This window comes from Rhinatrema bivittatum, chromosome 1, assembly GCF_901001135.1.
Source record: "Rhinatrema bivittatum chromosome 1, aRhiBiv1.1, whole genome shotgun sequence".
Taxonomy (NCBI): domain Eukaryota; kingdom Metazoa; phylum Chordata; class Amphibia; order Gymnophiona; family Rhinatrematidae; genus Rhinatrema; species Rhinatrema bivittatum.
In genome coordinates this window covers 581,300,689-581,314,271 of record NC_042615.1, presented here as the reverse complement: position 1 = coordinate 581,314,271, position 13,583 = coordinate 581,300,689, and the positions used below count along the sequence as shown (strand labels likewise).

The following is a 13,583-nucleotide window of genomic DNA, read 5'->3' as shown; positions in this document are numbered from 1 at the left end:
GTTGTCCGGAATTCGAGTGTTGGCTGAGTACGGCTCCTACGGCGATACTGGAGGTGTCAACCTCCACAATGAAGGGTTTGGAGGGATGAGGATGTCGGAGGCAGACGTCCGATAGAAAAGCCTCTTTCAAATCGGAGAAGGCTGTAACTGCGGTGTCAGGCCAGTTCTTGGCATTGGCTCCCTTACGGGTCAGGGCTGTGAGTGGAGCAACCCGGTGTGAGTAACGTGGGATGAAATGTCTATAGAAGTTTGCGAAACCCAGACATCGCTGGAGGGCTTTGAGCCCCGTGGGTTGAGGCCACTTGGTGATGGCCGCCACTTTATCTGGGTCCATGCGGAAGCCGGTGGACGAAATGATATATCCTAGGAAGGGCAAAGACTTGGCCTCAAAAGTGCACTTCTCCATTTTAGCGTAGAGATGGTTCTCTCGGAGGACCTGAAGAACTTGTTTCTCGTGATGACGATGGGAGTTCAAATCTTTAGAGAAAATAAGCACGTCGTCCAGATAGACAATGACATGCGAGTTAAGCATGTCCCGCAGAACCTCATTCATAAGGTGTTGGAAGACGGCTGGGGCATTGCAGAGTCTGAAGGGCATTACTAGATACTCGTAATGCCCAACCCTGGTATTGAAGGCCGTCTTCCATTCGTCCCCGGGACGGATACGAACAAGGTTGTAGGCCCCCCTGAGGTCCAATTTGGTGAAAACACGGGCACCCTGTAGACGGTCCAGAAGTTCTGGGATCAACAGGAGTGGGTATCGATCCCGTTTGGTGATGGTGTTCAAGCCCCGATAGTCAATGCAGGGCCTGAGAGAACCATCCTTCTTGGCCACGAAGAAGAAGCCGGCACCAGCAGGCGAGCGAGAGGGCCGAATAAACCCTTTGGCTAGGTTCTCTGTCACGTACTGCGACATGGCCTTTGTCTCCGGTAAGGATAGAGGGTATACGCGGCCTCGAGGAGGAGTGGTACCTGGCAACAAATTGATGGGACAGTCAAACGGCCGGTGTTGCGGAAGGAGCTCTGCCATTTCTTTAGAAAACACATCCTCAAAGTCCTGGTATGGCTCGGGTAACAGATGGGAGGAGCAAATGTGCAAGGGTTTGGGCGGATGCGGAAGCTGTAAGCAATGTTCAAAGCAGGCTGGACCCCAACGAACTAGTTGAAAGTCGTCCCATTGTATTATTTATTTATTATTTTATTTATTTGCAAATTTTTGTATACCGACATTCGTTAGGCAACATCACATCGGTTTCCATGTAACATAAAACTGGCCAACATGGCTTTACAATGAAACTGATAATGGAACTGGGTGGAGGTAAGGTGGGGGAAAACAAAAGGGAATTACTGAACGAAAAGAATATAAGCTATAAACATGATGATATATAAGCAATAAAAATTATATACAAGGATTATTTACAAGTAAATTGTTTACAATTTGGGTGAATGCTGCCGGTGCCAGGGTAGTCCCAAAACCAGAGGGTGCACAGCTCGCTCCAAGACAAGCAGAGAGATCTCCTCAGCGTGAAACAATCCAGTTTGTAATGTTACAGGGGCCGTGGAGCAGGTAATGACCCCAGGGAGTAGCGTACCTCGGATTGAGGAAATCCGCAGCAGCGGGACCTTGGGTATAGTTGGAAGGGCCAGCTGAGTCACCAGATCGGCCACAATAAAGTTCCCTTCAGCACCGGAATCTATGAAGACACGGACCTGGAGTTCCCCTCCAGGGTACTTCAGTGTTACGGGCAATGTGCACAGAGGAGCTGTTCCAGTAGCGCCTAGGTGTAGCTCCTCAGTGTAACCTAGGCGGGAGCGTTTCCCGGACATTCCGGGCAAGTAGAGAGAAAATGCCCCTTGCCTCCACAATAGAGGCAGAGACCAAGCGTGCGACGTCTGCTCTTTTCTTCTGGGGTTAATGGAGACCTACCCACTTGCATGGGTTCCCCACCAGGCACAATGGTAGGAGGAGCCCTGGAGACCAGGGTTTTGGAAGAGGTAGAGGGCTGTGGAGGTGGCCTAAGGCCCGAGCGGATCTCCTTGTCTCGCTGTTGAAGGCGGCGATCCACCCTACCCGCTACGTCGATCAGATCATTTAAGTCCCCTGGAAGGTCCCGTCCTGCCAGCTCATCCCTGATACGACCGGCTAGCCCTTCAAGAAAGATCCCCTTCAGACAATCATCTTGCCAACCGACCTCCATGGCTAGCGTACAAAATTTGATGATGTAATCAGCCACCGGGCGTGTTCCTTGCCTGAGGTGCAAGAGTTCCGAGGCTGCGGTGGTTTGGCGTGCAGGGTCATTAAAGGCAAGCCGAAAGTTAAGAAGGAAGTCCCCCAGGTTCTGTAGCATGGGATCCTGGCGTTCCCACATAGGTGAAGCCCAGTCAAGAGCCTTGCCATCCAGCAGTGAGAAAATGAACGCCACTTTGACTGCGTCCGAAGGAAACTGTGCAGGCAGGAGTGTAAAGCGTACTTGGCACTGATTTAAAAACCCTCGGCAGGACTTGCTGTCCCCGGCATACCGGGTGGGTGTAGGTAACTGCGTTACTGAGGCAATAGAGGAAACAGGCGCCGGAAGCGACACCCGAGCTGAACCCTCTAGGCGGGAGACCTCACTGCCACCCTGGACTGTTCCAGGGTGGCAGTGAGGGTGTCAATGCAGTGTAGTTGATACTGAAGACGACAGGCCACCTCTTCGGATTCCAAGTCCATTGCTGGTGAGGGACACTGGGTGGCAATCTCCAGACGACCGGCCAGGTCCTGCATCGACCCTATCAACAGATCAATGTCCTGTTGCTGTTGCTGCATCTGATGGTGCATTAGCTGTGCCATCTCCGGAAGGACCGGGGACATGGGGTACTCCACCGAGTCCATGGCCTTGCAAACTGTTGCAGTCTGATACTGCAGGCGAATAGGGATGTGCAGAGCAAAAGTTTAAGTTCATATGTCCATAAGTCGAAAGGGGGTCCCATTTGCGGTCAATATGGACATATGGAGAATTCCAAAAGTTGAGTCTATGTCCATATGTGCAAATAAAAATTTAAACCCCTCACCCTCCTTAATCCCCCCCCCCCCCCCCAAGACTTACCAAAACTCCCTGGTGGTCCAGCGGGGTCAGGACGCCATTTCTGACCAACTTTGCAAGGAGCACGTGACGTCGGCGTCACGTGATTCCCCGCGGGGTCGCTTCCGGGATCCTCGTTCGGCCCAAAAGGAACTTTTGGCCAGCTTGGGGGTGTCAGGAGGCTTGGGGGTGTCAGATCAGCACAGAATTGTAACATGTGTGGATTTGGTGGGGCAGAAGGAAAGCCCCCATGAAAGGACACCTTCCTCAACCTGGCTGATTGTGTGGTTGGGCAGATTGATAATGTTGGTGCAGTTTGGGGTATCCATTGTGAGTCAAATTTGCATAGTTGAATTAAATAAGAGATGCTTACATGAAGTAGGGCTACCTACTGTTATGAGTGATTCCCCGCGGGGAATCACGTGACGTCGGCGCCACGTCGGAGTGATGCGGCATCACGTGATTCCCCGCGGGTTCCCTCCGGCACCCTCGTTCGACCCAAAAGGAACTTTTGGCCAGCTTGGGGGGGCCCCCTGACACCCCCAAGCTGGCCAAAAGTTCCTTTTGGGCCGAACGAGGATCCCGGAAGCGACCCCGCGGGGAATCACGTGACGTCGGCGCCACGTCGGAGTGACGCGGCGTCACGTGATTCCCCGCGGGTTCCCAAATCCACACGTTACAATTCTGTGCTGATCTGACACCCCCAAGCTGGCCAAAAGTTCCTTTTGGGCCGAACGAGGGTGCCGGAGGGAACCCGCGGGGAATCACGTGACGCCGCGTCACTCCGACGTGGCGCCGACGTCACGTGCTCCTCGCAAAGGAGTTCAGAAATGGCGTCCTGACTCCTCGCTGGATCACCAGGGAGTTGTGGTAAGTCTTTGGGGGGGGATTAAGGAAGGTGAGGGGTTTAAATTTTTATTTTGGATCAACAATTGCGATTTCCAACGTATTCAACATAGCTATGTTGAATAAGTTGGAAATCCGATCGTTTACGCCTCATCACTTTTTTAAGTTAAAAAAAAAAAAAAGTAGCGTTTTACATTTAAGTTCAAAATGAATGCACACCCCTACAGGCGAAGTAGTGGACCCTTGGGCCGGCCTACCGTGAGTGATAGGGTAGGCCGGGAGGCAGAGCCAGAGGCTCGAGGTGTTCACCTGGGAACCAGGAACCCCCCCAGGAGGGGCCCGTAGGGTTCTGGCTCCTTGGGACTTGGGCAATAGTGAGAGTCCAGTGACAGGGGCGAGAGCAAGGAAGTCCAAAGATACTTGGTAGGCAGGAGACCGGATACTGAGGCAGGCGGGAGGAAAGCAACAGAGTCACTGTGGCCAGCGGGAAACAGGAGCAGGCGTAGCCTGAAACAAAGTCTGTAACGAGCAGGAGCTGGCGCACGCTGTAACCTGGAACGGGTTCCTTAGCAAGCAGGAACTGGAGCAAGCTGAAGGCTGAAGCAGGACCAGAGACGAGCCGAGATCAGTGGCAGGCAGCAGGCTGGGCAAACAGGAACAGGCCAAGATCAGGGCAGGCAGCAGGCAAAGCGTAGTCAGGAACAAACCAGGGTCAGAGGCAGGCAGCAGGCAAAGCGTAGTCAAGGCAATCCAAGGTCAGCGACAGGAACTCTGTGAAGACGATGCGCAACTCAGAACTACAAGGCATAGTGAACCTCGTTGCAAGGCGATGAGATGGCGTCCGGGCGCCGGTTAAATCGCCCTGGGTGCGTGACGTCATCATTGCAGGCGGGGCTCGACTTCCGGGTGCTGGACGCACAAGTGAGCGTACTCGCGCGCGCGCGAGGCCACGGCGAAACAGGCAGGAAATGGCGGACGCCATGTGGAGCCAACGGCGTCTTGGGATCCTGGGGTCGCGGAGTGCGGCGTCTCCAGCCGCGGAGGTAGGCACTGGTCAGGCACAAGGGAGAGGAAGCGGTGCAGACCGCAACACTAGCCTAGTTTTTTTTGTTTCATGACTTACACACTGTCCATATGAATAGTACATTTATGCAGATAGGGACCCTGGCGCACACTGGTGAGCGTAAATACTTATGTGTTGGTTTCATTCATATTTCCTGGAATGCCCACGTTCCACCCCTTTTATGAAAAAAAAAATTTGACTCGCATACTAGGAGATACTTGTGGACCTGGGTGCCTCTGAAAATCCAAGCAGCTCGTGCTGGGCTGATATACGCGCATATCTCCCGGTTCTGGCGCGCATAGAGCTTTTAAAATTCACCTGTTAGGTGATAATGAACTCATGAGCTCTTATCACCTTTTTTTTACTCAGCTGTTGCTAAATTTACCAAGAACATGCTTATTGCTTCCTCCGAGTGGTGCTTCAAAATGTATCAAGCCAAACAGGTGGCCTGTGGCGGAACTTTTTATTATGTGAGAGGAGTGGGAGAATGTTCAAGTGGCTTCCAGAAAAGCCATTTTTTGTATCAAGTGGGAGGCCCTCAGACAGACCTGTCATTGCATAGGGCAGGGGTTGGAAGGAGTGGCAAGTGAGAGGTGTTTCTGGGCCCTAGAGAAACCTTTGTTGCATCAGGAAAGAGAGTAGGAGTTTGACCGTACTCCAAATGGGCTTCTTACTTATTGAGAAGTAGAAGGGATAGCAAGAGTTGCTTTACTGCATGAATGACATGAAAAGTTCTTGCACAGTGTGCATGTAAATTTACAGGCATACATGGACTATGTGCATAAACATATGCATACATTGGGAGAGGCATTCCGGAGTGGAGTTGGGCTGGGGTTGGGATTTATATATGCACTTTTACTTTAAAAAGGTATGCATATAAATTATATTGAAAAAAGTACTTGCACAAATAGCAGGTACAAGTCTGTGCTGGAACTTTTTCTGATTTCATTTTCAAAGGGAACATTTTTCTTTTGAAAATTGATGTAAAATCTGCGGGTAAAAAGTGCCTGTAGACTTTACCCTTCCCTGTACTCTTTTGAAACTGGGCCCCCTAGTGTGCAGACTAAAAATCTTTTGTATGTTGTTGAATGTCTCAACCCCAAGGTGTTTTGTATTCATGGCAAAGTCTAATTCATGAATTAGTCAAGTCACCTGAGAAGGGACTTATATGGCCTTCAAAGCTCCAGTGCTACAGCATCTTTTTTTGTTGGTCCAATCAAAGGTATTCCAACATACAAAGATTCCAGTTTTTCCAGGATCTGTACAGCTACTAGAACTCTATACTAGAATGCCAAGACATACTCTTGCTCATGCTATATCTCTTACATGTAAGAGATGTTACATGTAATAATCCTACTTCTTTCATTTAATAAAGGACAAAATAAGAGCTTTATTTTATTCTTTTCTTAACCCATGGATGCATGACTACATCACACCTAATGTGATGGTATATGGTTTGTGTAAAAGGCCTGAGGTGAGGAATGAGGAAGAAAAATCAAACAAGTGAGATTCATTTGTTTTACCTGCGTGTGCAGAATTTTTGCTGTGCTAATTTTCAAAGTGCCCCTAAGTGCTTAAATCTACTTTGAAAATTGGTGTAACTTAATGTATATATTTGCAAGCTAACTTATATGTGATTGTTGCACAATTACCCCTTAACAATAGTTTATTTCAGTATTTCCAAACTTGTCCTTGTGACCCCACAACAGTTGGGTTTTCAGGATATCTACAATGAATAGGCATTAAGGAGTGTATTTTCGAAGTATTTATATATGTAAAATGCCATTTTACTCAGGGGTTCTACATGTAAAACCAAACATGGAGGCAATTTCATGCATGCTTGAAAGAGGCATTCTTGGGAGAGGAGTTAGGGTGGGGAATCCATTTACATGTGTACTTTCTAAAATTAAAAATATACACGTAAAAGCATTGCATGAATATTTACATCTGCTTACATGCAGGCGTATATACGTGTGCGTAATGTATACCACGCAAGCGTTAGTGTGTACCGCTAATTTTCAAAGTGGACTTATGCACATAAGTCCATTTTTAAACTTATGGCTGAAGTCCCACATGTACATAGGTCTCAGGAACTTTGCCTTAAGTGCTATGTTATAAAGTGGGTTCTATGAGGTCCCATATTCAAAACACATTTAGATGGATAACATAATAGTTAACTCACGCAAGCACAGTGTGAAACACTATAAAGAGAGGGAAATAGTATCTTAACTATTCACCCCAACCATATATTAAACTAGACTGGAGACAATATCATAGGCAAAATGCTCACAACCAGTTCTCGATCTGCTGTCTCTCGCCCTCAATGGGCCGCAGGCAGTAATCAGCCTGTGAGCTCAAATGGTTTTTAATCATTTATTGTCTCCTGTCTACCCAACCCTCACTCCAACGAACATACTTTATTTAATCAAATAATCTCTAAACCATGAAAATGCAAAATTTATCAAAGCAGCTCATGTATTACTCAAAAACTGTAGACTTACTACCGGTTAGTAACCCACTAATAATCAACAAGTATTCAGCCACGTGAGTGGTCATTCAAATATCAAAAAGGTATACTTCCATTATCCACCCCGACATGGTCCATGTTTCGACTCACAAGGAGTCTTTTTCAAGGGGAATGAAGATGACAGATCACTATGTCACCGGTATATTATTTTCATTCAGTTCCTGTGAAACAATATGAAAAAATATGTAAAATTAATTAAAACCGAAATCCTAAACCCACACACACACACTGGCAAAATGCTCCCAACTGCTCAACTGAAAAACTCCGTTAGAACTTGAAGGCCAACAGGTAGATACAAACATCATCCTTAAAGATGACAAACCATTCAATCTGAAAAATAACATATCATTCGGTGTAAAGGAAGTAAGAAACTCACCGGAACGCCAGAATCATTGTAATCAACTTCACAGATGGCGATAAAACGCCTTTGTTATTCAACCGAACTGACTCGCCTAATTTAAATAGACCGCTGAGTAATGCAAAACCGGAAAACACAGAAACACCTGGTTTCCGGTAAAATGTTTATACACCGAAAACTACTAGTCCCAGCATGCCTGCCGTGATAGATTAACCCTGCTGCTACAAAACATAAGATTTCAAAAAACAGACCAATCAATTTCTTTGTTGAGTCCTCTCGGAATCACTGAATCAAAAAAGTGTATCCATTTTTGTTCCCTTTGAGTAAGGTACAGATCGAAATTGCCCCCCCCGATTGCTCGGAATGGGCTATTCAATCACAGCAAATTTTAATTCTGCAAAAGTGTGGCTCTTGTCAACGCAGTGCTGGACGCATGGTGCCTCCAGTCTGCCTCTGGTGATGGCGCTCCGATGTTCAATCATACGTGTCTTGAGACATCTTTTGGTTTTCCCAATGTATAAGAGTGTATAAGACACGTATGATTGAACATCGGAGCGCCATCACCAGAGGCAGACTGGAGGCACCATGCGTCCAGCACTGCGTTGACAAGAGCCACACTTTTGCAGAATTAAAATTTGCTGTGATTGAACAGCCCATTCCGAGCAATCGGGGGGGGCAATTTCCGATCTGTACCTTACTCAAAGGGACAAAAATGGATACACTTTTTGGATTCAGTGATTCCGAGAGGACTCAACAAAGAATTGATTGGTCTGTTTTTTGAAATCTTATGTTTTGTAGCAGCAGGTTATCTATCACGGCAGGGCATGCTGGGACTAGTAGTTTTCGGTGTATAACATTTTACCGGAAACCAGGTGTTTCTGTGTTTTCCGGTTTTGCATTACTCAGCGGTCTATTTAAATTAGGCGAGTCAGTTCGGTTGAACAAAGGCGTTTATCGCCATGCTGTGAAGTTGATTACAATGATTCTGGCGTTCCGGTGAGTTTCTTACTTCCTTTACACCGAATGATATGTTATTTTTCAGATTGAATGGTTTGTCATCTTTAAGGATGATGTTTGTTAGGGGTGTGCATTCGGATTGACCGCATTAGTAAAACGCAACTCATATTTTTTTTTTACTTAAAAAATTGATTCGACATAAACGATCGGATTTCCCACATATCGAACATAGATATGTTCGATATGTGGGAAATCGCGATTGTTGAGCCAAAATAAAAATATAAACCCCCTCACCCTCCTTAATCCCCCCCCCCCCCGACTTACCACAACTCCCTGGTGATGGAGCGAGGAGTGAGGACGCCATTTCTGCAATCCTTGGCGAGAAGCATGTGACGTCGGCGGCACGTCGAGTGACGCCGGCGTCACGTGATTCCCGGCTCGTTCGCGCCGGACGCTCGTTCGGCCCAAAAAGAACTTTTGGCCAGCTTGGGGGGGCCTCCTGACCCCCCCAAGCTGGCCAAAAGTTCTTTTTGGGCCGAACGAGCCGTCCGGCGCGAACGAGCCGGGAATCACGTGGCGCCGCGTCACTCAGACGCGACGTCACGTGATTCCCGGCAAGTTCGCGCCGGACGTCGGCGCGAACAAGCCTGGAATCACGTGACGCCGACGTCACGTGATTCCCGGCAAGTTCGCGCCGGACGGCTCGTTCGGCCCAAAAAGAACTTTTGGCCAGCTTGAGGGGGTCAGGGAGGCCCCCCCCAAGCTGGCCAAAAGTTCTTTTTGGGCCGAACGAGCCGTCCGGCGCGAACTTGCCGGGAATCACGTGACGTCGCGTCTGAGTGACGCGGCGCCACGTGATTCCCGGCTCGTTCGCGCCGGACGGCTCGTTCGGCCCAAAAAGAACTTTTGGCCAGCTTGGGGGGGTCAGGAGGCCCCCCCAAGCTGGCCAAAAGTTCTTTTTGGGCCGAACGAGCCGTCCGGCGGCGAACGAGCCGGGAATCACGTGACGCCGCGTCACTCGACGTGCCACCGACGTCACATGCTTCTCCGCCAAGGATTGCAGAAATGACGTCCTCACTCCTCGCTCGATCACCAGGGAGTTGTGGGAAGTCTGGGGGGGGGATTAAGGAGGGTGAGGGGGTTTAATTTTTTTTTTTGGCACATATGTACATATACCCAACTCATTGGATTTTTTTATGTCCATATTGGCCGCAAGTGGGAACCCCCTTTCGGACATAAAAAATATGAACATAAAATTTTGCTCTGGCACATCCCTAATGTTGTATCTACCTGTTGGCCTTCAAGTTCTAACGGAGTTTTTTCAGTTGAGCAGTTGGGAGCATTTTGCCAGTGTGTGTGTGTGGGTTAGGATTTCGGTTTTAATTAATTTTACATATTTTTTCATATTGTTTCACAGGAACTGAATGAAAATAATATACCGGTGACATAGTGATCTGTCATCTTCATTCCCCTTGAAAAAGACTCCTTGTGAGTCGAAACATGGACCATGTCGGGGTGGATAATGGGAAGTATACCTTTTTGAATATTTGAATGACCACTCACGTGGCTGAATACTTGTTGATTATTAGTGGGTTACTAACCGGTAGTAAGTCTACAGTTTTTGAGTAATACATGAGCTGCTTTGATAAATTTGCATTTTCATGGTTAGAGATTATTTGATTAAATAAAGTATGTTCGTTGGAGTGAGGGTTGGGTAGACAGGAGACAATAAATGATTAAAAACCATTTGAGCTCACAGGCTGATTACTGCCTGCCGGCCCATTGAGGGCAAGAGGACAGCAGATCGAGAACTGGTTGTGAGCATTTTGCCTATGATATTGTCTCCAGTCTAGTTTAATATATGGTTGGGTGAATAGTTAAGATACTATTTCCCTCTCTTATAGTGTTCACACTGTGCTTGCGTGAGTAACTATTGAGAGGGTGTTTGCTTTTGTTGAGTGATAACATAATAGTTATAATCTAAATGGCATACCAGTCTATATTCAGCCTTTATCTGGCTAAATTCTATCCGGCTAATAAGTTAGGAGGCTAAAATTTAGCCAGATAAGATAGGGGCAGTCCAGGGGCATAACTGGGAGGAGTTGAATTAGCCAGCTAAGTTAACCAGCTAAGTCCAATATTCAGAGTTAGCCGAATGACTTAGGTGGTCATAATCTAAACGCTATCACACGCGAAAGTCCCTTTTTTGCGTGTGATAGCTAGCTCGGGGGCGGAGCCGGCCCCAGAAGAGGCGGCACCCGGGGCCGACGCTGCGGACATGTTGCTGGCGGCGAAAAGTAAGATTCCTTCTCGCTGCCAATTTCGCACCGAATAACTACACCTTTCATGGTGTAGTTATTCAGCGCGAAAGCCGGCAGCGATCGTACCACGGAGTTGCGATCGCTGCCGGCTTATCGCAGAACCGCCCCCCCCCCCCGTCTGCGACCTTAGAGAATCCAGGCCTTAGTTGGGCTAATTCTGGTCACGTCAAAGAGATGTCCCAAAGTTAGCCGGCTATAGTTAGTCGGTACAACTAATTAAGATATCTAGCTATATTCAATAGTGTGGCTGCCACTGTTTGAATCTGCTTTTAAAGTATAGCCCAATAAGTTTATCCGGATAACTTTGCTATTTGGACTGTTTCTGAATATAGACCTCTCTATATATTTGCATTGGAGGTCCAGAATATACACATTTATCTCATTCCTTTAGATTTATCTCATGCCTTGGGATCACAAGGACAGGTTGGGAAACTCCTGCTTTATTTTCAAACATCCCATCATTCTTTCCTTTTTTGGGACATATACAGTAGACTAGACCCCCACTATGTCTAATTTAAACTTTTCACCCCAGGTCTTTGCCAGCAAATCAAAAAACAGCCAAATCATTTTAATTTTAAAAAGTCCCATAAAAATTAAATTTGTCTTGCTTTGCTTCTTGGTTTTACCTGCTCAACAGTTCCTGGAACACATTGGTTTTAATCTATCTAATTTGGTGTCCAGTCAGTTTTTCAAAAAATTTGATTATAACTGCAATATAAATCACTACAAAGTCCTCAGGGGTGTTGACTTTGAAAAACATTGGGGAGACCATGAGAAGGCACAACACTTTTGTTTAAAAAATGTATAAAAAAGAAATATATTAGTTCTAGACAAAAATAGCAAATTGAAGAAAACCCAGTTGAGGGTAGGGTTTACAAAAGGGAAAAATAGACGTTTTGAGGAATATAGATATTATTGCTGCTTCTGTGTGGTAGAAGGAGCACGAATTAATCTTGCTTTGGCATGCTTTTCTTGAAGGTCCGGACAAAAGATCGTATATTTGACAGCATAGGCCACCTCATCAACCATCATCTGGAAAATAAATTGCCAATAGTTTCTGCCGGTAGTGAACTCTGCCTGAAGCAAACCCGTTGAAAGGAAATGGTAATCTTGACCACAATCCATCTAACGCTGCAAGCATGAAAACCCAGAGGTGGTAATGCAACATCTGTACCACAAATAGTTTTTGTTTAGGTTCAAAAGACTGTGCAAATACAGACTCACATGTTCCTGGGACATTGTGCCTGGCTATAAACACAGCCAGAAGACTTTCTTAACAATTGAGTTTTTTAAAATTGTTCTGATCCTTTAATGTGAATATTGAAAATGTATATACACACTATACATAAGTATAAATATATTTATATTTTTAAAGGTATCACATGGTAAACAGTACAGGACTTATGGTTTGTGCCTGTCAGTTTTTATCTAAAAAAAAACAAAACATTTTTGATTGTTGGGATAAAAGAAAAGAGCGCTGGTCTCACATTACTAGAGGCTCTACTGCCAGAATTTATCCACAGTTTTAATCTACTAAGCACAATGCAAGGATGAACACAGGCAAATCAAGTACATTGAAAGATAAGGTGCAGAAAGTTCTGGCAACAATTCTCTTTTCTTAAAGCTTGATATGTAATTTAAAAAGGAATTCTTCAGTATCATTTATTTCAAAGGCATTTTTTGTTTCCAACGTCAAGGATGAATTCTTGTATGATGTTACTTGAGATGTTTGTAACTTGCTTGATGATGCCTTGGTGTGTGATCTCCCTGTGTATGTTATGTCTACTTTTTTTAAAATGAGAAACAATGTAATTACAGTACCTGAAGGCTTCAGTTGTGATTTTATTCAAAGGAGAGACTGGAAAAGTTAGTTACAAAATTATCTACAGTGCCAAATTAGGCAGCATTTGTAAGGGCGCCAATTGAATAAGGACCAGTTTTATATTTTGTTGTGTTTTTTCTTTTTTAAAATAAGATCGGCGAAAAATGCATTTTGGCCTTCAAAATTTTCTGTAAAAGCTATGGTATGTTTTTCTTCTTAACAGGATGATGAACTTTCCCCCCAAAAAGGAACATTTATATAGATTAGTGTAAATGACATAATTTCAGTGAACTTTGTGTAGCTCTATGTTTGACCAAGGTGCTGCTTGAAATTGTTTATAAGTAATTTCTTACAGATCTGAATAATTGTTATTGTTGGGTCATTGACACAAAAAAATAAAATAAGAAAATTTGGAACAGCATTCCAATGCAAGTTTGCAAACTGTAAAATTTTTGTTATGAATTATCGATAGATTCTTGTTTCCATTTATTGGGAAGCTTGGGACCTCTGGTGGCAAAGCAGGGTACCTGCAGTCTATTTGCTGTTGTTATTCCCAGTTGAGGACTGACTAATGTTCAATTGTGCACTTGAACATCATTTTTCTGGGGCTATTCCAACTAGCCAAAA

The 13,583-nt window shown here is 45.8% G+C and overlaps 1 protein-coding gene across 1 annotated transcript in view; it reads left to right on the top strand.

Annotated features, from left to right (window-relative positions):
* Positions 1 to 13,361, top strand: part of SHC3 (SHC adaptor protein 3) — a 311,762-nt gene extending 298,401 nt beyond the window's left edge. Inside the window, exon 12 of the mRNA XM_029618404.1 lies at positions 12,113 to 13,361. Coding sequence (XP_029474264.1) covers positions 12,113 to 12,229 — 117 coding nt within the window. The 3' untranslated portion in view covers positions 12,230 to 13,361. The remainder of the gene's footprint in view (positions 1 to 12,112) is intronic.
* Positions 13,362 to 13,583: the final 222 nt, after the last annotated feature.